At 39.6% G+C, this 23,260-nt stretch overlaps 1 protein-coding gene across 1 annotated transcript in view; it reads left to right on the top strand.

The window, feature by feature from the left end:
• KMT2C (lysine methyltransferase 2C) overlaps positions 1 to 23,260 on the top strand; it is a 175,654-nt gene that overhangs the window by 94,122 nt on the left and 58,272 nt on the right. Inside the window, exons 18-26 of the mRNA XM_040464523.1 lie at positions 3,814 to 3,995; positions 4,246 to 4,410; positions 5,439 to 5,548; positions 6,025 to 6,090; positions 7,047 to 7,259; positions 12,116 to 12,244; positions 14,347 to 14,466; positions 17,158 to 17,288; positions 21,561 to 21,741. Of these exons, the coding sequence (XP_040320457.1) occupies positions 3,814 to 3,995; positions 4,246 to 4,410; positions 5,439 to 5,548; positions 6,025 to 6,090; positions 7,047 to 7,259; positions 12,116 to 12,244; positions 14,347 to 14,466; positions 17,158 to 17,288; positions 21,561 to 21,741 (1,297 nt within the window). The remainder of the gene's footprint in view (positions 1 to 3,813; positions 3,996 to 4,245; positions 4,411 to 5,438; positions 5,549 to 6,024; positions 6,091 to 7,046; positions 7,260 to 12,115; positions 12,245 to 14,346; positions 14,467 to 17,157; positions 17,289 to 21,560; positions 21,742 to 23,260) is intronic.

The following is a 23,260-nucleotide window of genomic DNA, read 5'->3' as shown; positions in this document are numbered from 1 at the left end:
CCCCCCCCCCCCCCCCCGGGCGGCTCCCTATGACCTCCTTCACCAGTGTCTCTTTACTCCGACTGGTTGAGATTCAGATGTCTTCAGCCTTGTATTAACTCTTGTAATTGTCCAGCTTGCAAATTCCCAGTAGCCGTTCTTGGTCCTGGCTGTGTGTCCTTGTTTGGCCTCCTACAAATGCAGCTTGGTGTTCAGCCGAAGACTTGAGGGAAATTCTGTGTGGATTTCTGGAGCTCTTTTTCTTTATTGCTCCTTCCTTTCCAGGACCCTGTCCTGCAAATTGCAACTGCCTCAACCTCCGAGATCTCCACCATGTGTCCTCAACTCAGCGAGACCCTGATGCCTTGTGGGTTTCTCCCTCTCGGCGCAGCATTCCGGAAAATGTCTGTGGACAGAATATTGTAGGACCGACCTCACTTGTTTCCCTCTTCTCAGAAACCACAGTCCTGTTCTGCCTTTTGCTCAGTATCTGAAACAAGTGTTTCCTACATTGTGTCCGTTTTCTAGTATCTTATGAAGGGAGAAGGGTCTTGTCCCAGTTACTCCATCATAGTTGACTCAAATATTCTTGTAGACTCTTAAAATGTCTTTCACAATTTTCTACATGGTACCATGAATGGAGCCCTGGTAATACCTTTCTTGAAAGAACTTTTGAAAATAAACACTAGCCATGTCAGTAGGAGAGAAAGAGAGTTGATGTTAGAGCTCAGCGGTCTATACGGGGAGTGGGAAGTGTGGAATTTCAACAGGGAGAGACAGTTGAGGCATCAAAGTGCTGCAGCGGGCACGTCAGCTGGGTTCGGGTGAGGTCTGGACTGCCTGACCTGAGCGGTGTGAATGCTGGTGGGCGTGGTAACCACACCTTAGCTTTGAGTGAGCAGAGCTGAGCAGCTCGAGAATTTGGCTGTAAAGGGCCACAGGGTAGGTGTCTGTGAGACAAGAAAACGTGTAGGAATGAAGAGACGTTATTTTGAAAGTTTCTACTGTTAATAGCTTGGATCTGTCTCCCACTTGATCTCACTGTTCTTCTGAGCCAGGGGTTGGTCAGTTACATCACACAGGCCACCTGTGGCCCATTGCTTCTTTTTGTAAATGAAATTTTATTGAAATATAGCTGTGTTCTTTCATTTACATACGTCTCTTGTGGGCTTTGCCCTGCAGTGGCACTGTTGTGTAGTTTACAGGCCACGCGGCCCACAAAGTTCAGAGTATTTACATCTGACCCTTTACAAAAAAAAGTTTGCCGGTAACTGCTCTAAGCCATCCTGCTCTTCCTGCCCAAAGCTCTTTTCTCCATTTGGGTAGATAATATAACTTGATAACCTATTATATAATATAATCTATATATAATATAATATAATGTATACAATTATTATAATGTATATAATTACATATATAGTCTATAATATAATAATATAATTTTAATAATCTGTGACTAATTTAAAAGAATCAGTAGGCTAATTGAAGTAATAAATACACATGCTTGCAGATCAGATAGCTTTCAAAGACTTTTGATGACTGGCCGGCCCCTGTCCTATTCTGCCTCCGCACTTGAGTCCTCGCCCCCAGGCAGCCGCTTTTCATCTTCTCCTAGTTACGTCAATAACTCTAAGTGCTGGTGCTTCTGCTGTATCTGTGCTAGGTTTTGTTGACTTTCTGCTGTGAATAAATAAATGCTGATTTAGCCCTTAAAATATACCCCCTATACTCCCCAACACCCTCCCAGTGTTTTCGTTGTTTCACTACATTTAGTTAATAAACGTGTTCAGTGGAGATCTAGAAAGTGTACCATACCGACTTTGGCTCAGGTCACTATCTTGCAGTCTGTGAGTTCGAGCCCCACGTCAGGCTCTGTGCTGACAGCTCAGAGCCTGGAGCTTGCTTCAGGTTCTGTGTCTCCTCTCTGTGCCCCTCCCCTGCTCGCACTCTGTCTCTACGATGAGTAAAAACATTAAAAAGTGTACTATGGCTTTGTCTTTCATGGAGTTTTTAATAGCAAAAAAAATAATGATTCATGATTCTGCATTAGTTTTTGTTGTTTGTTTTTACCTACTGTAGGAGCATGATTTATATCAAATTATTTTGGCAAGTAACTGTTTTTCTGGAAAAAGTTGTACCCCTTTACGGCACTCCCCTTTTCTCTCTCCTCCTCTGTGCTGGTAATTTCGAGGTCTGTTGCTGAGCTCTCCTTCTTCAACTTCCCTGAGCTGAAGTCCTTTGTGTGTTCATTGTTCTCTGCATCCCATCATCCCATGTCTTCCTTGTTCTTGGTATAACTCTAACTTTTTCCTCATATGTCCAAGTAATTCTGTTCGAAGAGGCATTTGGAAGCTGAAGTTTGAGTCTTTGTATCCCTGACAGGTCTACTTTTACACTTAATTGCTTGGTTACTTGCTTGTGTCTTGAAAATTATATTCCTATAGAATTGGAAGCTATTACTCTGTTGTATCCAGAATTGGACAATTTGATGCCATTTTGGTAGTTGTTCTTTATTTAGCTCTTTTATTTTCCTTTCAGGTAGCTTTTAGACTTCCTTATTCCTCATGATCTGAATTTTTATTCTGTATCGTGACTTATTGCCATTTCATTTTAACACAAGTACTTTGTGTCCTATCTATAGATTCTAGTTTTTTGAGACCTTTCATTTGGTTCCAGATTCATAATCTTACATGGTGTGGTTGGTTTGTGGAGTTTATCAGAAATATAGAAATTTTAGGGGCGCCTGGGTGGCTCAGTCGGTTAAGTGTCCAACTTCGGCTCAGGTCATGATCTCACTGTTCATGAGTTCGAGCCCTGCATCGGGTTCTCTGCTGTCAGCTCGGAGCCTGCTTCTGATCCTCTGTGTTTCCCACCCCCCCCCCTTTACCCCTCCCCTGCTCATGCACATGCGTGCACTCTCTCTTTCTGTCAAAAATAAATAAACATTTAAAAAAATGTATAGAAACTTTTCAAACTTTGCTGCTAACTTAGACCCTGTGCCAGAGGAGAATATACAGAGGAGTGATGAACTTCAGAAGTCCTAGCTTCACAGCTGAAACTCCTCTAAGATCATGAAATGTCCTTGGGACATATTTTCTTAGGAACTCATGTTTTAGTTTAATGTGTTAGATTTTTAAACATTGTTTGTTTTAAGTTTATTTATTTTGAGAGAGAGGGAGAGAGAGCACGCATGCACGCACATACACAGGCACGTAAGCCAGCACGGTAGGGGCAGAGAATGAGGGAGAGAATCTCAAGCAGCCCCCATGCTCAGCATGGAGCCCAATGTGTGGGGCTCAGTCCCACAGACTGTAAGGCCATGACCTGAGCCAAAATCAAGAGTTGTACACTTAACTGACTGAGACACCCAGGCGCCCCTAAATACTGACTTTAATATACAAATCCTTTTGCAATGTACATGAGTTTCAGAAGTATGAATTCATGAAATGTCATAGATAGAAACTATGCCAATACATTTTCAAAACCTAAATTAACAGTTAAGGGGCAATTTACTTGATTTCTTCAGTATCTAGTCACTACATCAATAAAGTGGACATAAATCCACAGCACAAGGTAGTTATGTGGTCTTAAAAAAAGCCATTAAAATAGGTACCATTTTCTGTTGTTCTGTCTAGCAGATAGACTTGTGAAAGCACATGAATGCGCCCACCCCAGGATTGGGCCACTGTTGGTGCTCATACGTGTTACTTGCTTGCCTCTTACCTGCTTCTTGGGACATGAGCACCACATAGTCGTTTATTTGGCATATGTGCTCATACAAAATGAGGTGTGTGTTAATGTATAAATCACCAGGATTGGTTGTGTCTTTTATAGATCACTAAAGTGGTTCTTAGCAAAGGTTGGAGGTGCCTCGAGTGCACTGTGTGCGAGGCGTGTGGGAAGGCCACTGACCCCGGAAGACTCCTGCTGTGTGATGACTGTGACATAAGCTACCATACCTACTGCCTCGACCCTCCTCTGCAGACCGTGCCCAAAGGAGGCTGGAAGTGCAAATGGTACTCTAGGATTTACCTTTCCCTCCTTGGCCTTGCAAGTGCAGAATGTTTCCACATCAGTTTTTGAAAATTAGCCACATGCACTTACGTGCGTAATACGTGTTTGCTATGATAGATAGCACACCGCTTCTCAGAAAAATTTTCAGATGTGCGTTAAATGATTTCCCCCCATTCTGTTCTTGCATAGCTTCTTGAATTACAGTAACTAAGTAAATAAACCGGAGACTTGTTGGGGGGGATTGGCTTGCAGGTGTGTGTGGTGCAGACACTGTGGGGCAACGTCTGCAGGCCTGAGATGTGAATGGCAAAACAATTACACACAGTGTGCTCCCTGTGCAAGCTTGTCTTCCTGCCCCGTCTGCTATCGGAACTATCGAGAAGAAGATCTTATTCTGCAATGTAGACAATGTGACAGGTATCATGCTGCTTTTTAAAACTTTTATTCTTTTTTGCAAGCTTTTCTCTTTTAAATGTAGCAAAAGGAAGTTGGAAAACAACTTTCTTCGATCTTAAATTTAAGAAACAAGACCTTTTTTTACTTGCCAGAGTTTCTGTCAGCTAGAAACTACAGAAGTTTCCTGTTTTGTATCCACAACTCCAGACTAAGGTTTTTAACTTGGGGCTTTTAAGGGTTTATGAATCCCTTGAAATTAGATGCAGAATTAATTGCCTGCATATATCCATTTTTCTGTGGAGGGTTTCTGAATCTTTGATTGGATTCTACAAATGATCTGACAGATTTTATTTTCCTCGAACTACTTTTTTTTTTTTTTTAAGCTCTGGATAGTAAATGTCTAGATATTGGGTACCCGTTCCCACCCTGTCCAAGTAGTATGTGTACAGCTTCAAAATCAAGAACGCTTTCTTTGTTTTCAGTGGTGTATTATTGTGCTCTGGTAATAGTTGAGCACTGTACGTGTGATATTAGTATTATTTCATCAGTAGTACAGGATTCTCAGTACTCGCTGCCCACTAATTTGTTCAAAGGCAAGACAGCTCCTTTTGTTCCTAGTTAATAGCCAGCCTCAAACACGAGAGCTGTATCTGCCCACAGAACGTGCGTCCCAGGAGCACGTACACACCACACTGTTCGCAGTCTTCTGAATTCCTTCATACTTGCCCGGACTAGCTTCCTTCTCTCTCCGCTGTGTTCAGTGTATGATCAGAAAACAGTTATGCTGTCCTCCTCATACACTGTCCTTTTGCTTCCTTCCCAGTATTTGGTCTCATTCCTTTTTCTTCTTCAAAGCTCCAGAAGTTTTGGTGGGTCCGTGGGCACGGTTAGGAGAAAGGGCAATGTGGGCAGGATAGGAGGAGTGTGTGAGGCTTAGGGCTTCAAATGCGGCAGCTGTCCACTCCTGTGGTTGTTTTTAAAAGGAAGCCATTCTCTGTGCATTTCTGTTTCTTTCTTTCTTTTTAAATGTTCAAATATGGTCTTTTTAGATGGATGCATGCGGTTTGTCAGAACTTAAATACTGAAGAGGAAGTGGAAAATGTAGCCGACATTGGTTTTGATTGTAGCATGTGCAGACCCTATATGCCTACGTCAAATGGTAAGAAAATAACGTGAACGGCGGGTCTGTGCTCCTACACCTCACTGGCACCTTGCTGTCTTTTTGTGAAACAGTTATTTGGACAAGTATTTTATGGAAAATAAGTTATTTTTAGTTATAAATGAACTCTTATGCTCCCAACGTAATGTATTAAAACAATTTGCTTGCATAAAGAAAAGGAACTAAGCATATATTATGGATATAAAATGTCATTTCACTTTTCATTCCTCGCAATCTTGCAGTTACTGGCATGTGTAGAAATCCAGTATGTTGCTTCGTATCTTGGCCATTTTTCCCTCCATGATGTGTGTTTCCTTTACTACTTGTCCTTGTTTTTAAAGACAGCCTTTAACTCGATTTAGTGTTTAAGTGTTTATTTCAGTAAAATGGGTAAAGGAATAGAAAATTTAGTTATGTGTAAGTCTTTGTATACTTTGCTTTTTCTGAAAAAATGACACGAATTGTTTTCATTTCAGTGCCTTCCTCAGACGGCTGCGAATCTTCACTTGTAGCACAGATTGTCACGAAAGTGAAAGAGCTAGGTAAAGTCCGAAATGCTGTTCCTTACACAGGGCGTGTAAATGCTTAGTTACTGAGGTATCTGACTTGCCACATGTTCCGTGCCTTTATCCTGTGAGTGTTCATTCTGAATCCCCTGATGTCGGGTATCATTCCTGTCATTGATACGTATAAAGTGTTCATCTTATCCAGCTTTGGTGGGACACTGTTCCTATAAATCTTAGCCAATTGGCAGTGAAACAACCACCCTTAAAGTAATCATCAACTCTGTACTTGCTTTGGTTTCATTGATATATTACTGTGCTTAGTAATGAATTAGAAGAAAGGTTCTAGTTAGCAAACAGGGATTTTTTTTTTTTTTTTTTTTTTGGAATTAATGCAATCTATTTTTTTCTGAAATGGATCAGCTAGAGAGGTATCTTAATAGGATAGTTTTAAACTGTCGTTCTTTTTTCTAACAGTATTTGATATTGGATACTAAAACATTTGAGTAGTATAGAAATTGTAATAAATAGCAATTTTGTACATTTAAAAATGTGCAGGATTTCTACTTACTTACTGCCTCTCCCTGACAGTGATTATATTGATACTTTGCTTTCTAGATGGGTTTCTGTTATATAAATTGATCTCCCTCTTTCAGTCTGAAAAGATATTCCAGGAAAACGGTCATAGTTGAATAGCTGAAGCATTGCTTTTAGCTTCATTGCTTTCTTTCTAAATCCTTATTTTGATAATTGAGAAAAAATGCCGGGAAGATCATTTTTTAAAACCTTACAACTTCTCTGCTTAAAATCCAAAGAAGTTCAACCAATTATTTTTAGTTTTAATTGAGTACTGTTAATTATTTGTGCATTTCATAGATAATTGCTTTATAGTAGTCACATTCCCTTCACATGGGTATTTTGGAACAGTAATCAACTTAGCAGTGAAAATTAAAGTGAGAGTTTTGATTTGTATCCTTGGGATATTGTAATTTTAGATCCACCCAAGACATACACCCAGGATGGTGTGTGTTTGACTGAATCAGGGATGACTCAGTTACAGAGCCTCACAGTTACAGTTCCACGAAGAAAACGGTCCAAACCAAAGTTGAAGTTGAAGATTATAAACCAGAATAGTGTGGCTGTCCTTCAGACCCCTCCGGACATCCAGTCAGAGCATTCAAGGGATGGAGAAATGGATGATAGTCGAGGTAATACTAACTTATTTTCCATTGAATATGTTCACAAGAATTAAAGTACATAAAATATCTTCCAAAATATATATGTTTTATCTCAGGGTAAATTCTACTGACTTAGGTAACCCTTGATGTGACCCTTGGCCTTTCTAAGTGAGTTGTCTTCTTGGGCTTTTCAGATTCTCTTCCTTTCACATGTCCTCTAGAGCAGACTGTCTTACATTATAGAAATCTCCAGGAATACCATTTTTTTGAGGATCACAGATGGGAAAATTCAGAGGATGCGACTCTAGTTTGCAAGGTAGCAGCTTAAACCTCAGATGCTGTGAGCTCAGATACCATGGCTAAGTTAAAGTAGCCTTGACCCATGGGTTTCTACCTGGAAAAACCATTATTAATGTTCAAGTGTAAATTTATGTTCACAGATGTTCATCATAAGCTTCTCTGTTGATGAACATCTTCTCGATCCCAGTAGATATAAAGGATTTTCTAGCTGAATCCATGAGATGACAGAATAATTTTAGTAGTGTGCAATTCAATAGGGGTTATATTTTTGCTTATCTGAAGATCACCACAGGCTTATTTCCTTTTTGATTGGTTATCTCTTTTCTACTGAGAAATAAATAATTACCTTTGCTCTATCATATCATGTTATTCAGCAGTATTTACTGAATGCCTACTCTGTGCTGGATATTGGAAGTCATGTCAATGAACAAAGCAGATAGAATTCTCCACTCCTAAAACTCACTTTTTAATATTAGGAGAAAAGACCATTTTAAAATACGTAACATAGGAGTGCCTGGGTGGCTCAGTTAGTCTGACTCTTGATCTCAGCTCGGGTCTTTTTAATTTTTTTAATGTTCAGTTTTGAGAGAGAGGGAGGGAGGGAGACACAGAATCCGAAGCAGGCTCTAGGCTCCGAGCTGTCATTATAGAGCCTGACATGGGGCTCAAACTCACAAACCACGAGGTTATGATCTGAGCTAAAGTCAGATGCTTAACCGACGAGCCACTCAGGCGCTCCTCAGCTCGGGTCTTGATGCTTGGGGTCCTGGGGTGGTTCAAGCTCTGTGTTGGGCTCTGTGATCGTCGTGGAGCCTACTCAAAAAATATATACATGCATGTGTGCGTGCATGTGTGTGTGTATCTCATAATAAACGAGTTATTAAAATGTGTTTGGCAAGTGCTGTAGAAAGCTAGCATTGAAATAAGAGGAATTGGTAGTGCATATGGTGACGTGAGGCATCAGATGAACTGAAAGCAGTATTTGAGCACAGACTTTTAAAGAGGCAAGTGGGCTACTTGATTACCTGAGGGAAGAGCATCCCAGATGGCGAGAAAGCTATTGCACAGGCCGAGAGTAGGAGTGTGCCTAGCATGTTTGAGGAATGTGAAGACCAGTGTGTCCAGCAGTGAACAAAGGCGATAGTAGGAGGTGATGAGATCAGAAGTCTAGCTATATTACAAAGATGTAATCATCAGGACAGTATGGCATTGGCACAAAACAGACACATAGACCAATGCAACAGAATAGAGAACCCAGAAATGGAAACGGGACAGAGACCTGCAAAAGAATGAATCTGGACCACTTTCTTAAACCAGACACAAAAATAAATCCAAAATGGATGAAAGACCTAAATGTGAGACAGGAAGCCATCAGAATCCTCGAGGAGAAAACAGGCAACAACTCTTTGATGTTGGCTACAGCAGCTTCTTACTTGACACATCATCGGAGGCAAGGGAAACAAAAAGAAAAATGAACTATTGGGATCTTATCAAGATAAAAAGCTTCTGCACAGTGAAGGAAACAATCAGCAAAATTAAAAGACAAGTCACACAATGGGAGAAGATATTTGCAAATGACAGATAAAGAGTTAGTATCCAAAATCTATAAAGAACTTATCAAACTTAACACCCCAAAAAACAAATAATCCAGTGAAGAAATGGGCAGAAAACATGAATAGACACTTTTCCAAAGAAGACATCTAGTTGGCTAATAGATACATGAAAAGATGCTCAACATCACTCATCATCAGGAAAATACAAATCAAAACCACAATGGATACCACCTCACACCCGTCAGAATGGCTAAAATTAACAACTCGGGACACAACAGATGTTGGCGAGGATGCGGAAAGAGAGGAACCCTTTTGCTCTGTGGGTGGGAATGTTTGAAACTGGTGCAGCCATTCTGGACGATGGTATGGCGGTTCCTCAGAAAGTTAAAGTAGAACTACCCTATGACCCAGCAATTGCACTATTAAGTATTTATCTAAAGGATACAAAAATGCTGGTCCAAAGGGACACATGTACCCCAATGTTTATAGCAGCACTGTCAACAATAGCCAAAGTACGGAAAGAGCCCAAATGTCTGTTGACTGATGAATGGATGAAGAAGATGTGGTATATACATACGATGGACTATTACTCGGTGATGAAAAAGAATGAAATCTTGCCATTTGCAACAACGTGAATGGAACTAGAGTGTATAATGCTAAGTGAAATAAGTCAGAGAAAGACAAATATCGCATGATTTCACTCATATGTGGACTTTAAGAAACAAAACATGAACATAGGGGAAGAGAAGGAAAAATAAGATAAAACCAGAGAGGGCGGCAAACCATAGAGACTCTTAAATCCAGAGAACGTGAGGGTTGATGAGGATGGGGGGGAGATGGGTTAAATGGGTGATGGGTATTAAGGAGGGCACTTGTTGGGATGAGTACTGGGTGTTCTATGAAGTGATGTATCACTGGGTTCTACTCCGGAAACCAGTACTACACTGTATGTTAACTAACTTTAATTAAAAAAAAAAAAAAAGTCGTCGTCGTGAAGGAGAGAGGAGGCAAGACTGAGTAGGTCATACAGAGTCATAAGGCAATGCTTGAGCTTGTGGATGGAGGTAATCGGAGGTTACTGAGCGAATTGTGGTTTAATCTCACTCATTTTATTAAAAAAATTTTTTTTAACATTTATTCATTTTTGAGAGTGAGAGAGACAGAGCATGAGCGGGGGAGGGGCAGAGAGAGAGGGAGACACAGAATCCAAAGCAGGCTTCAGGCTCCCAGCTGTCAGCACAGCGCCTGACGCGGGGCTCGAACTCATGAACTGCGAGATCATGACCTGAGCCGAAGTCGGACGCTCAACCGACTGAGCCACCTCGGCACCCCATAATCTTATTGATGTTTTAAATGGAACACCCGGTTGTAATGTGAATAGACTGTGAGGTCCAAGAGTTGTGGCACCTAGATCAGTTAGGAAGGTGCCACATTTGTGCAGGTCAGAGAGAATTGTGGCTTAGCATCAGTGTGTCTTTTATCAGTTAGTCCTCACATTTTCTGTGCAGTAGGTTGTGTGTGGTTGGGAGAAAAACTTCCTCATGCTTCTGTATAACTGATGTTCAAATCCTATTAGGCAGAAAATTTGATTTTAAAGTTTCAGGGCTTGTGAAGAAATAGTCTGTGTATCTGGGAGGAATTGATCAGATTACCATCCACCAGAGCACAGTGAAGAATTCTAGTGTCTAAGGACAGTGGGAAACCTGAAAAATGGCTCCACAGTTACTTAAATCTGGGAAATGCTGCATTTCACAGAATTTGGAAGATTTCTTGACAGTACACATTAATTCCCAAAGTATGAGATTATAGAGCCTTTTAAAAACGTGGCAGAACTGTAACAAAAAGGCCTGAGAAGGTTTTCCCTTCGACGACTGTTGCATAGGACAGCGTTCAGGGAAATGATGGGCATGTCTTCAGCGTGTAGCTTCCAGATTGGGTCCCTTGAAGGCGTGTCCCCTTGAAAGTGATTTTCTACGTGATGTCATACATAAGTACATCCTAGGTCCACGAGCCCACAAAGTCCACACGCATGTGTGATGCCCCTGGAATGTTGTAACAGCACCTTTTCCTTGTAGCTTTTGTCAGCTGTTTACTCTTCGGATAAATGGTTCTTCAGGAAAAATAAGCCATGAACGGTCATCTTGGCACATCAACAACAAATTCCTTGTGCAACAGAGGCAGACTTTTTTCTAATTCACTTACTAGTATCTGGAAACCTTGTTCACAGGCGCGTGCGTGCACACACACACACACACACATCCCAAATCCAAAGAAAACGGAAACACTGTGTTGTGTCTCAAGAGTGGGAACACAGTGCCCCAGTATAGACCTTCCCAGTGTGAAAGGATGGATGTCTGGGGGTGTGAGCCTAAGGTTGTATTTAGGCTCTAGAAGGCAAAGGATGGAGGGTGGAGGGATAGAGTGGAGCCAGGAATGGTAGTAAGTAGTGGAGGGAGAGAAGCAGCAGCAAGTGGCTAGGTCATTACTGCCTGTAATGTTATCGCTAATCCTCTTAACTTTTTGATTTGTGGACAACTCATACATTCACATGGTTTAAAACTGAAAAAGAATTAAGGGTAAGCAGTGAAAAGTGTCCCTCTCTCTCCTGTCCTCATTTTTGGATGGAGAGGTTTCGGTAACTAGGTAATATTCCATTACAGCTATAGTTGGAGCTCCGAAGAGGGTTCTAGGCTGCAGAGACAGTCTTGTGGTCCTGAGCCGGAAGATGTAATTGAAGGCAAAGGGAAGATTTTTTAAGTGCAAACTGACTTGTAGTTGTCTTTCTGAGCATTCTCTGTGTGTGTTTCCCCTTCCCTGATGCTTGTGTTTCATTTCCTGAAAACAGCACATTAAGCAACATGAATTCTACAACCATTTGGTGCCTTTTCCATCATTTTGTCACTTTCCCCACCTACTGGATGCACAATTAGAATGGCTCAGTGGCCACTTTGCCTTCTATTTCCTATTACATAGGAATTACGTATTTGGTAGATTTTTTTTCCAATTTTATCTGTGTATTTTTCTTTTTTCCAGAAGGAGAACTTGTGGACTGTGATGGGAAATCAGAATCTAGTCCTGAACGGGAAGCTGTGGACGATGAAACGAAGGGGGCGGAAGGAACAGACGGTGTGAAAAAGAGAAAAAGGAAACCGTACAGACCAGGTATCATCCTGAGCTGGACATTTTAATGTAATCAAAACTTAGTTAATTTAAGAAAAAATGTAATATTGAGGACTCCCAAGTATAATTAAATGAACAAAATGAAATATAGCTCCTTAACTCTCCAAACTAAAACTTGAATGTCGAAATTGAAGAACTGAATGTGCATTTAGGTGGCAAATTCCTTAGGTCGGGTATGTGAATGCTTCACAAAAAATTGTTCTTTTAATACCTTATCCCAGTGTTTTATTTGTACTGGGACCTTTAAGGCTGTTTGTATATTTTTCCTTTGATGCATACTTCTGCAATTATTTTAATTGTCAGCATTCGTATTTACTATTTGTTATGTTTAAAAAAATTTTTTTTTACGTTTACTCATTTTTGAGAGACAGAGCATGGGTGGGGGAGGGGCGGAGGGAGAGGGAGACACAGAATCTGAAGCAGGCTCCATTCAGGCTCTGAGCTGTCAGCACAGAGCCCGACGCGGGGCTTGAACTTACAGACCGCGAGATCGTGACCTGAGCCGAAGTCGGACACTTAACCGACTGAGCCACCAGGTGCCCCATATTTGTTATTTTTTTTTTTTTAATGTTTGTTTATTTTTAAGACAGAGAGAGACAGAGCATGAATGGGGGAGGGTCAGAGAGAGAGGGAGACAGAGAATCCAAAACAGGCTCCAGGCTCTGAGCTGTCAGCACAGAGCCCGACGCGGGGCTCGAACTCATGGACCCTGAGATCATGACCTCAGCCGAAGTCAGACGCTTAACCGACTGAGCCACCCAGGCACCCCTGCTATGTTTTTAAAACTTATTTCAGTGTTTGTGCAGGAGCCAGTAAGTGTATAATGTGAGGGCGATATGACAGAGTTCTTAGGCTTCCTGAATTTATAGACCAGTTCATACACGACTGATTAAATTCTGATTTCCTCCCTGCCTCAGAGGTGGAGGGACATCTCGCTTGCTTATAAGATTTTATTTGCCTTATTGGAAAAAATTACTGCAATGGTCACAATGCAGACCTTTTAGGCTTTCTTTAGACACTTTATTCATGTCTGTTTACCAATCAGTGAGACATTAAGTCGAATCAATTCAGTCTTTAATCTTCTAGCTGCTTATATTGTATTGATAAGAGTGTTGTAAATACCTTTTGAGGTGCAAGGAAGACTTTTCTCACTGTTGTATGTATTCTGTAAGACCTCAAGAAGGTAACTTTCCTTACAGGTGGGCCACATCTGAAACAAGGACCTAGATTAGCTTCATCCAAGTCACTGCATGAAAATCACTTCATTTCTTCCTAATTTGGAGGCCTATTACTATAGATACATTTTTAGACACTGCAAACTCCTTCTAGGAGCTAACATTTATTGTGTTTTTTTCCTTTGACTCTGCCTTCCGTGAAGGTCATCTCTGTGACTGAGGGAGCCATTAGGTCACAAAGTGGGTTTGACTTACTTTTGACTGTGTGTCAGGCTCTAGTCTATGGGCTTTACGTCTGGCAAGTTATTTAATCCTTATGATGCATGTATGAGGAGGAGTTAGATGCCATCCCTGTTTTATCAGTGAGGGAACTGGGAACACTTAAAAATTAGATAGTTTGCCCAAAGTCACAGAGGAACCAGAGTTAGAATTTCTGCTTTTAATTATAGAGCTGAATGTGTCTCATGTCCAAGGGCCTTAAGTAGACACATTACCCCTGGAGTCATACTGACTTTGTTTGGATCATCTAGTTTTGTTTATATCTTGTATTTATTCTCTTTAGCTAATGTACAAATAATTTGAAAGATGATAGTTGAGTTACTTAATATCTGCTAAATAAGTATAATTTACTGTAATATTTACTCTGATGCTGCTTAGAAGAGGAAATGCACGCAGTCTTTCTATACTCTAATAATGTCTTTTTATACCTGTTTGGTTAGTGATAAGGTAACCGTAGTTTTGGCCTCTTTTAATTTGCTTATTTCAAACTCTTGTGTATAAAAATGATTATTTAAAGTAGCCCATATTGAATTGGGGAAATGCCTCAGTATCTAAGCAGTATCACCCTACTTTGAAAATACAGAGAGCAATCAGTTATTTACAAGGCTGACCAATTTCTTTTTTGGTTAGGTATCGGTGGATTTATGGTACGGCAAAGAAGTCGAACCGGGCAAGGAAAAACGAAAAGATCTGTCATTAGAAAAGATTCTTCAGGCTCTATTTCTGAGCAGTTACCTAACAGAGATGATGGTATGGTACTGATTTTGTTTAACCCCTTTTCTTGCTGTCTCTATGGAAAAGAACCGTCCTAAATAATGCTGCAGTCACAACCTTATTGCTTCTTACTGATCATGGTTGTGAGTGCCTGTGGAGTTCATACCTATAATACAGAAATGAGGTTTCATAAAGAAAAAGATTTAAATCCAACAGAATATATTCCTCTGCGATTTTTTAAAAACAAGTTTCTTTCTGTCTTAAGTGAAATATAAACAGGTTAGGGACCGAATCACTTAGTTAAACCAGGTGCTTCCTGATCATCTCACAAAAGGCCTTTCTTCGCCCGTCTTAGCTGCTTGGTATAAAATTGGAGACTTTATTTTGTTGAAAGTGACAGGGTACTACAACAATTTTAAACCAAATTGTATAATGTTTTAGAAATATGTCTTCCAATTAATATTCTGTCATCCTCACTTAGATCCTCAAAGAACACTAAATCATTAAGTCACAGCTTGAGAATTAGTTCTGATGAACACTTTATGTCGGTATGGTCACAGTCTGTATGCTGTACGTATTTTAAATGCTTTCTGTAGGATATGAAAAAAAGATGTTTTCAGCATGTGCTCTGATTGGAGTTCTTCCATTATTAAGAGGTGGGGTTTTAACCTGTGAATTAATGAAAATTACAAATTGCATTTTTAAAAGGAAGCACTAGATGGTTTTAAAGGAGTTCCTAATATGACTGTAACAGTATGATTGTAATATAAGAAGCCCTAAGAAATGTGACATGTTCGATGAGCCTGGTTTTGTGTTTTCCTTCTCTCTCTATTCTGCCGTCATAGTTTAGTTCTGTTAGGTTAGTGTTTTATCCCTTCACGTGTCGTATCGAGAGTGATCCATTGAGTTTTTATTTTCTTATGCGTTGTTTCCCTTTCTGAATTGAATTGCTACGTGCTAAGATACTTTCTCGTTTCTCTATAGCTTACTCCTTCCTAGTCTCAGTCCTCTGTTACTTCCTTATGTGTCTAAGTAACACGGAGCAGAAGTATTAAAGCCTGTGCACATGTGTGATTCTACAGATGCCTCTCCTGCCCTTTCCCATAGTGCCTCATTTCGTTGTGTTTATTGTGTGACATAGATACATACATACACGTTACTTTTTATTTATGTATTTATTTTTACTGTGAGTTCATATTCTTTAGAACATTCTCTGAACTTTGTTGAGGAGTGAATTGCAGGTGGCTTCTTTCAGAGACTGCGTCTGTTACCACCAGGAACATGAGGTGCTACCACCCCAGTACTTCTTTAGCTTAAAGAATTTAGCTTCAATTCTTAGCTTGAAGTTTTTTGGTCCACCTGTATTCTATAAATCCAGATTTCTTACATATTAGGGTTATATTGAGTTTATGAACTCTCAGGGAAGATTTTCACTTTTTGCCTTTCTACCCAGCACCAAATTCCCTGACAAGTTGACAAGTTCTTGGCGGTTGGTGGTGGAGAGGGGGAGGGGGAGGTGAGTGATGTATGGGGGACGAGGGGGTTGGGAGGGTGTATTTCTTGTTATGCCAACTCTGAGCATGGAATCCTTCAGGGTCTCACCTTTATCACCTTTATGGGAGGCACCTCTGGTTAATCACTATGCCGAGGAAGGAGAGGCCTTGAACTTGGTCTTCTAGTCTCCCATTGCTCAGGAGGCTCTGAAAACCTGAGCTCAAAGTCACTGCATTTTAGCAGAACTTCAGAGAGCTTTACTTGGTTCTTTGCTTAATTCTTTCTGTGGTTCCTGTCTTACCTTAATTTGTTGGTCTTTAAGGATTCTTTATTTTCTGGTAGATTACTGGTACATTTAAAAAGATAGTTAAAAAAAATGTTTATCCACCATTTGTAGTTGTTTTTAGAAGTCAGTTCCCTTACATACTCTGGCAACAGAAGTGCCCACATTGATTTTTAGGAGGGATGTACTGTTTGCCTTGGGAACATGAGCCTGTCATTTGATTGCTCACTTATCTGCTGTACGTAGTGGACTTACTTCTTTGCTAATTTCATAGATCAAAATTTTGTTTTATTTCCTTTTCTCTGATTGATTTTAAGATTGAGCATTCATAGCATATTTACAAGCGTTTTTGTAGGTGGTGATATGTTAGTATAATATGTACTACAGAAACCTAATTTGCAATAAATCCTTGAACTTGGAATTGCTGGATTGAAGAATACACTTTCCGAAAGACTTCTGTTGGATATGCCCAGTAAACTCTTCGGAAAGATTGTTCCTGCCTTTAGTTGCCTTTAGAAGTATAGGAGTAGCCATTTCCCCATACTCATAAGCACTGAGTACTTTTATTATTTTAATTTTTAACAAAATGTTGATGTTAAAGGAAACAGTTTGCTGCTTTGCGAGTAAGGAAATACTCATTAAGAGACAAAAGTAAACATATACTGATACTAAATAGACATGCAATGAATTTTTTATGATGCTTAAAAGTTACTAATAAACTTGCTTTGATATCTTTTTTGTGAAAAAGTGTGTCTGTCAAGTCATGTTGTATGCCTTAAACTGACATAGTATTGTACATCAATTATATCTCAATAAAACTGGAGAGAAAAAAGAAAAAGCTTGTTTGTTTATATGGATCTGTGTATGTTGGTAAGCTGTAAAGTTACTTTGGGTGGATTTGTCTGACAATATTCAACATCACATATTTATAAATGTGACTATTGTTTCAGGCTGGAGTGAGCACTTACCAGATACACTAGTTGATGAATCTGTTTCTGTTACTGAAAACACTGAAAAAATAAAGAAGAGATACCGAAAAAGGAAAAATAAGCTTGAAGAAACGTTCCCTGCCTATTTACAAGTAATATTTTGCTTTACATTATATTGTATAGTTTATTAACAAAAGAAATGTAATGTATTAAGTTTTGAAAAATAGCTTTATTTTTGTTAATGTTTTACTCGTTTTGTTTTTAATTACATATTTTAAATGCCAGGTTTACCTTTCAGAAGCCCATAAAAATTAACATTTACTTTTTTGTGTTTTGGTACTTTTCAAAAAGTTCTTTTTTATCTCAGTTTTTCACTTCTAAATGTCTCATAAGACATACAAGGACATTTTGAACTGGGAAAAGCTCATTCTTCCAAAGCAGTTGCACTTGTGTGCTCCCCAAACCCACGTCCTATGGACAGCTCCAGGTTAGAGTAATTATAGTCACTGAATAAAGTTGGGTTTTTAGCAGCCAGAGTTACAGCTTTTAATAATTGGTTACCACTTTCAGGGGCCAGTGATCCGAAGTTTTAAGTAGAATTGTTTTTGTCTTCTAAAACAGACATCAGAAAAACATCCGTCAGGGTGAAGACATTCTCTGGTAGGTGTAGGCTCCATGAAAATAGAAATCTTTCTGGTTTATCCTGTAAGCGTTAAGTCACAGAGGAGCTCCAGGCCATGTGCTGTACTGGAAAGGGCCCTGTATTAGAGATACAGGACTGAGATTCAGGTTCCCAAGCAGGGGAGTCCTCCTTCCTGGGCCTCTCTGTCTTCAGGTGTGAGAGTAGAATTGGAACAGACTGTTCTTGAGTGTCTGTCCTAATGTCAGTGTCGGTGAGTGTTCCTCTGATCTGTTCCTCCCACACAGTAATGGCCTACATGTTGCTCATTATTGAGCCTTTATAATGAGCCATTATAATGGCCTCATTATTGCTTGCATTTATTTTTTTACCTTAATTTTCCAGTTGGCTCTTAATGGTTTAACTGCTTTAAAAGTTACATTTCTTCTCAGCTAATATCCAGCTTCTTCAGTTTTCTTTCTTAATGATGAGAAGTATAGGGGCGCCTGGGTGGCTCAGTCGGTTAAGCGGCCGACTTCGGCCCAGGTCATGATCTCGCGGTCCGGGAGTCCGAGCCCCACGTCGGGCTCTGTGCTGACGGCTCAGAGCCTGGAGCCTGTTTCAGATTCTGTGTCTCCCTCTCTCTGACCCTCCCCCATTCATGCTCTGTCTCTCTCTGTCTCAAAAATAAATAAATGTTAAAAAAAAAAAATTAATGATGAGAAGTATAAAAATCACCTACTCATTTGAATAGAGTTTTTTGTTTAATAAACTTTTTGTTTAATAAACTTGTAAGCATAATATGTAGTATGTGGTAATATACATGAGTGTAAGTTTTTATTAGACAACTGATCCATAAGGTCAGGGTCCATTTGAGAGAGAGAGAGAGAGAGAGAGAGAGAGAGAGCGAGCGAGCGAGCGCACGCGAGCACTCGTGGGCACGAGGCAAGGGGGAACAGAAGATCTCCTCAACAGGCTCTGCCCTGACAGCAGAGAGCCCATTGCTGGGCTCGAACTCACAAACTGTGAGATCATGACCTGAGCCAAAATCAGACACACAACCAACTGAGCCGCCCAGGGGCCCCGAGGGCAGTGTCCGTTTTAGAGCTTGAGCCTTTAAGGTTGGAGTCCTGGGCTTGAGTATGGCCCTCCTGCCACTTAGCGATGTGATCTCATTCCCATCGACACCTGTGTGCCAAGAAATGTTGAGAGATTAAGAATTATGTGTGTAAATACTTGTGCCGTACGTGTCGTCAGTCTTTAAGAGTATGTTTTGTTTTTCCCATATTCCCGTCAAATACCTAGCTGTGTAACTTCTTTTTAACCATATAATAGTGATTGTATTGGTCAGAAAATACTCCCACCTTTATTGTTTAGATTCTCTTTAACTGCATCCTTTTTGTTGTCTTTTAATAGTCCTTTCTTGAGAATGTTGAGTAGAATACCTGCTTCTCCTTTCCTTGATCCTTCTGTAGAGTGTGATCTTCTTTGGCTGTTTATGAACATATGAAAACTGACCATTTCATACATTGAAAAAGAGCCTTTAAAAGTAGTGGATCTGATTTCCTGATTAACTGCTGTAATCTTGATCTCCTGAACTGGACTGTTTCCTCCAGTGTGCATCAGTAGTACCTAATGGGTTTGTTTTTTCTTGAGGTGGGGGCCGGGGGGCGGGGTGGGGAGCGATATGGAGGAAGCCACTGTAGTGATACTGTTTCTTGAGGTAGAGCTGTAATTTCCCCCATTGACTGGGGCAGTACACAGTGATGAAAGCCACAGGGATTCAGCCATTTTTCCAGTTTTTCTTTATTAATCATAACAGTGTCTAGATAAACGATAAATAATTGTATAATCTGTCAAATAGATTTGTGTGGTCTCCTAAGACCTAGTGCTCCTGTCTACCTTAGGAGCCCCTGTAGTAGATCTAAAGTCTCTGGTTGGTTCTTGGAGTCACATTGTCAAATTAGAAACCACGTGGAGCCATTCCTTTATATAAAATTAATATAAAACCATCAAATTAATAGGAATATTACAGTTTTTGATAATTAGCACTGAAATCTTCATGAGTTATTAAAAAAAATTGTTGCTAATCATGATGTCAGATTGAATACTGAAGGCATGAAATAAATGGTTTCTAAGTTTTAAGATGCTCTACTCTTCAGCATTTTTCCTAATGATAAAAGTATCGCTGGTATAAGAAACAAACCATCCTCTACCCAGTGGTCAGCTTTGCTGGTTTTCAAACTTCTTTTTTTTTTCCTTTAAAATTTTTTAATGTTTATTTATTTTTGAGAGAGAGAGAGAGAGAGAGAGCCAAGGAGGAAGGGGAGGGCGGGGGGGAGACACAGAATCCGAAGCAGGTTCCAGGCTCTGATCTGTCAGCACAGAGCCCAATGCGGGGCTCAAACTCACAAACCATGAGATCATGACCTGAGCCGAAGTCGGCCGCTTAACCGACTGAGCCACCCAGGCGCCCCTCAAATGTCTTTTTCCATACTGAAACAGCTTGTTCATTTAAAAAATGTGAAAATTTCAAATACATCATCACCTTGATCAGGTTTCACAAATAGCTCCTTCCCCATCCCCTTTCAGAAGTTAGCATTGTTAACAGTTTGTTATTTATCCTTTCAGAACCTCTTAATTTATTATTAAATTATGAGTGAAAGTAATCTTAGTTTGTATTTTATGTTTTGCTGGACATATCATTCAACTTGTTTTCTTTTAATTCTGTATTTCAGAGCTTTTCTTTGATAGCATAGCTCTATGTCCTTTTAAAATGTTGATGTGTTTTATAGTTTGGGTGTCTGTAATTTATTTAGTCCTATGCCTTTTGACAGACCAATTGAAGCTGTTTCCTCCTGTGGTACTATAAAAAAATGCTGCAGCGAGCCTTTTCCTGTATATGTATCTTTTGCAAGAGTGTGTTAAATGTTGATTTTCTTCAAAATTGGCCTCTACAAAGGATCCCTTTTCCAGACAGACCACCTTACAGAAAATAGACTAAAGCAGAATTGTTGGGTTGAAGTGAAGTGGAGGGGGGCGGGGGGGGGGGCGGCGGAGTTCCAAGGGCTTCCTTTTGTCCTCTTTATTGATCCTTGAGAAGTTTTGGAGAGGTCCTTGCATTGTAAGGAACACAGCTTGAAACACTAGTCTCTAGATTAGTGGAAGTACATTGAAACGGAGAAATGTTAATATGAGTAAGTGAATGAAAAGCCAAAAGCCTTTAACAGCAGTACATTTTGTGCACATACTATGTTTCAAATGAGTATAAAAACCCTCTTTCAGATTTATAGCATGTTAAGTCTTTAATGTGGTTATGTGAGTCAATATGAGGTTACTAAATCTACCTGAAGTATGTAAATATTAAAGCTATAGATCAAACCGTTGTGCTATTCTCTGCAAGTAATCTATAAGTATTAATAATATTTATGAAGCTTTAGTTTTTCTTATAATATGAATGAAGGTGCCAATGGTATTATAAATTTATCAATTTTTAAATTTAATTGTAGCCGAATCTCCTGGAATTATTGGATTATTGTATCTCAGTACAATTGTGTGGTTTTATATGCATAATTTTGTCTCTAGTAAAACTATAAAAATTTGTTTAAAAATAAGGGGAAATCTATATAAAAGAATTGACAGGTTATTTCTAAATTGTTTATATATTTCTATGTTCAGTTTCTGTGTTCTTGAATACCAAGTTTTTGTGTTAGTTCTGCCTTCTTGTCAAAACAGCAGAATTACCTGTTAACCCTCTTAGAACTTTACAACTAAGTCATTTTCGTATGTGCTTATCTTTACCTAGGAAGCTTTCTTTGGAAAAGATCTTCTAGATACAAGTAGACAAAACAGGCTAAGTTTAGATAATCTACCAGAAGATACGGCTCAACTTTCATATAAAACAAACATGAGCACAAATTTCTTGGATCCTTCCTTAGATCCACTGCTTAGTTCATCATCAACTCCAGCAAAACCTGGAACCCACGGTATGTGGAATAATTTGCAGATGTGTTCTTCACCATATGGAATTCGTATTCCTCGTAATTAAACCTGTGAAATGCTTTAGTTTGGCCTCATATGCATTTTAAAAATCAGCCTCATTGAAGTATAATTTGCATTCAGTAAATGCAACTATTTTAAGTGGACAGGTCTAGAAGATTTGGTAAAGAAATTTATCTGTGTAACTACCACCAAAATCAAGAGTTGCAAAGGAAAATACTCAGTTTATAACATGCTGCGGATAATGTACAGAGGTGTGTGATTTTGCCATAGTTGAGGAGTAATAAATGTAACAGCCTTTGACTTAAACGAGGTAGATTTTTGTTAATTTCATAGCCGTAAGAAATTCAAAAGAGGAAAACAAAAGAATGCTGTAGTCAGGAACTGGCTGACAGACTGTGTTAATACGGTGGAGTATGTTGTGTTACATCACAGTTTCTTACTACTGACTACACAGTACTTACTACACTTACTACTGTTTGGGTCAGAGAAGTCCTTGTTAGAGGGTGGCGCTGTGGTGCCCCGTGGGACACTTAGCACCTCTGTCCTTATGATGTCGTGATGATCAGAAATGTTGCCAAATGTGCCCTGTATTGACAACCCCTACCCTAGGTAGAGTGACTATGGGGACTATTGAGAAGCAGAAAAAGGTATGAGAAATAACATTTATAAAGTACTGTTAATGTCAACAAAGATCTAGAAGCTTAAGTAGTTCAGCATGTAGGAGTTGTGATCATAGAACTTTCCCCCACTTCCAGATTTTTATCTCACTATCAGTTATAAATTAATGTTTTTCTGACAAGCTTCCTTTTTGCCATTAGAGTTTTTACTCAGTAAATTTTATAACTCAATTTTGAAAGTAATCTTAAGGTGACCTTTTACTGAAAGATGACTTTTGATATATTAAGTAGTTACAGTTCCATTAACCTGGCATTACCCTAGTTGACATGCAGTCTTTTAACTTCTTGAAATGATTAGAAGCAATCTTACCAACCCCCTTGTACGCATACAGGATGTCCAATCTTCCTTATTGTGAGCAACAGTGAAGTTAAAGGAGTGACCTGAAGGCCATGCTTTTTATTTGTTTAATCTTGGCAGATCATTTTAATTCTGTTGTTTTCAGTACCTAGCTGCTCTTACCCATGTCTATGTATTGTTAAAATACATAATGAAAGACCTGTAGACCCTTCAAAGGGTATCTTACTATGAAAATCCATTTAGCTAGAAGTTACTTGCACTTGAGTGTTTATGAGGAAGAGAACTGATGCTGGGCAGAAAGGCATATTGTAGCGGGAGAAAACACGGATAAGTTCACGAAGCCGCTGAGAATGGTTGGGTGACGAAGCCAAAGTGTGGAGGGCTGGAGTAGAACCCACTCTGGAACCCAGACGACACGGACATTCTCTGCAGTTGGACGACTCTTGACGGTCTAATGGGCAACCTAACTAGTCATAGCGGCTTGTTGTTGTTGGGTTTCGTTCATTGTAGTCCATTCCATCAGTTCTA

This window comes from Herpailurus yagouaroundi, unplaced genomic scaffold (genome assembly GCF_014898765.1).
Source record: "Herpailurus yagouaroundi ecotype Mexico unplaced genomic scaffold, PumYag 483, whole genome shotgun sequence".
Taxonomy (NCBI): Eukaryota; Metazoa; Chordata; class Mammalia; order Carnivora; family Felidae; genus Herpailurus; species Herpailurus yagouaroundi.
Note: the sequence above shows the minus strand (reverse complement) of the source record. Positions and strands in the feature narration are given on the sequence as shown.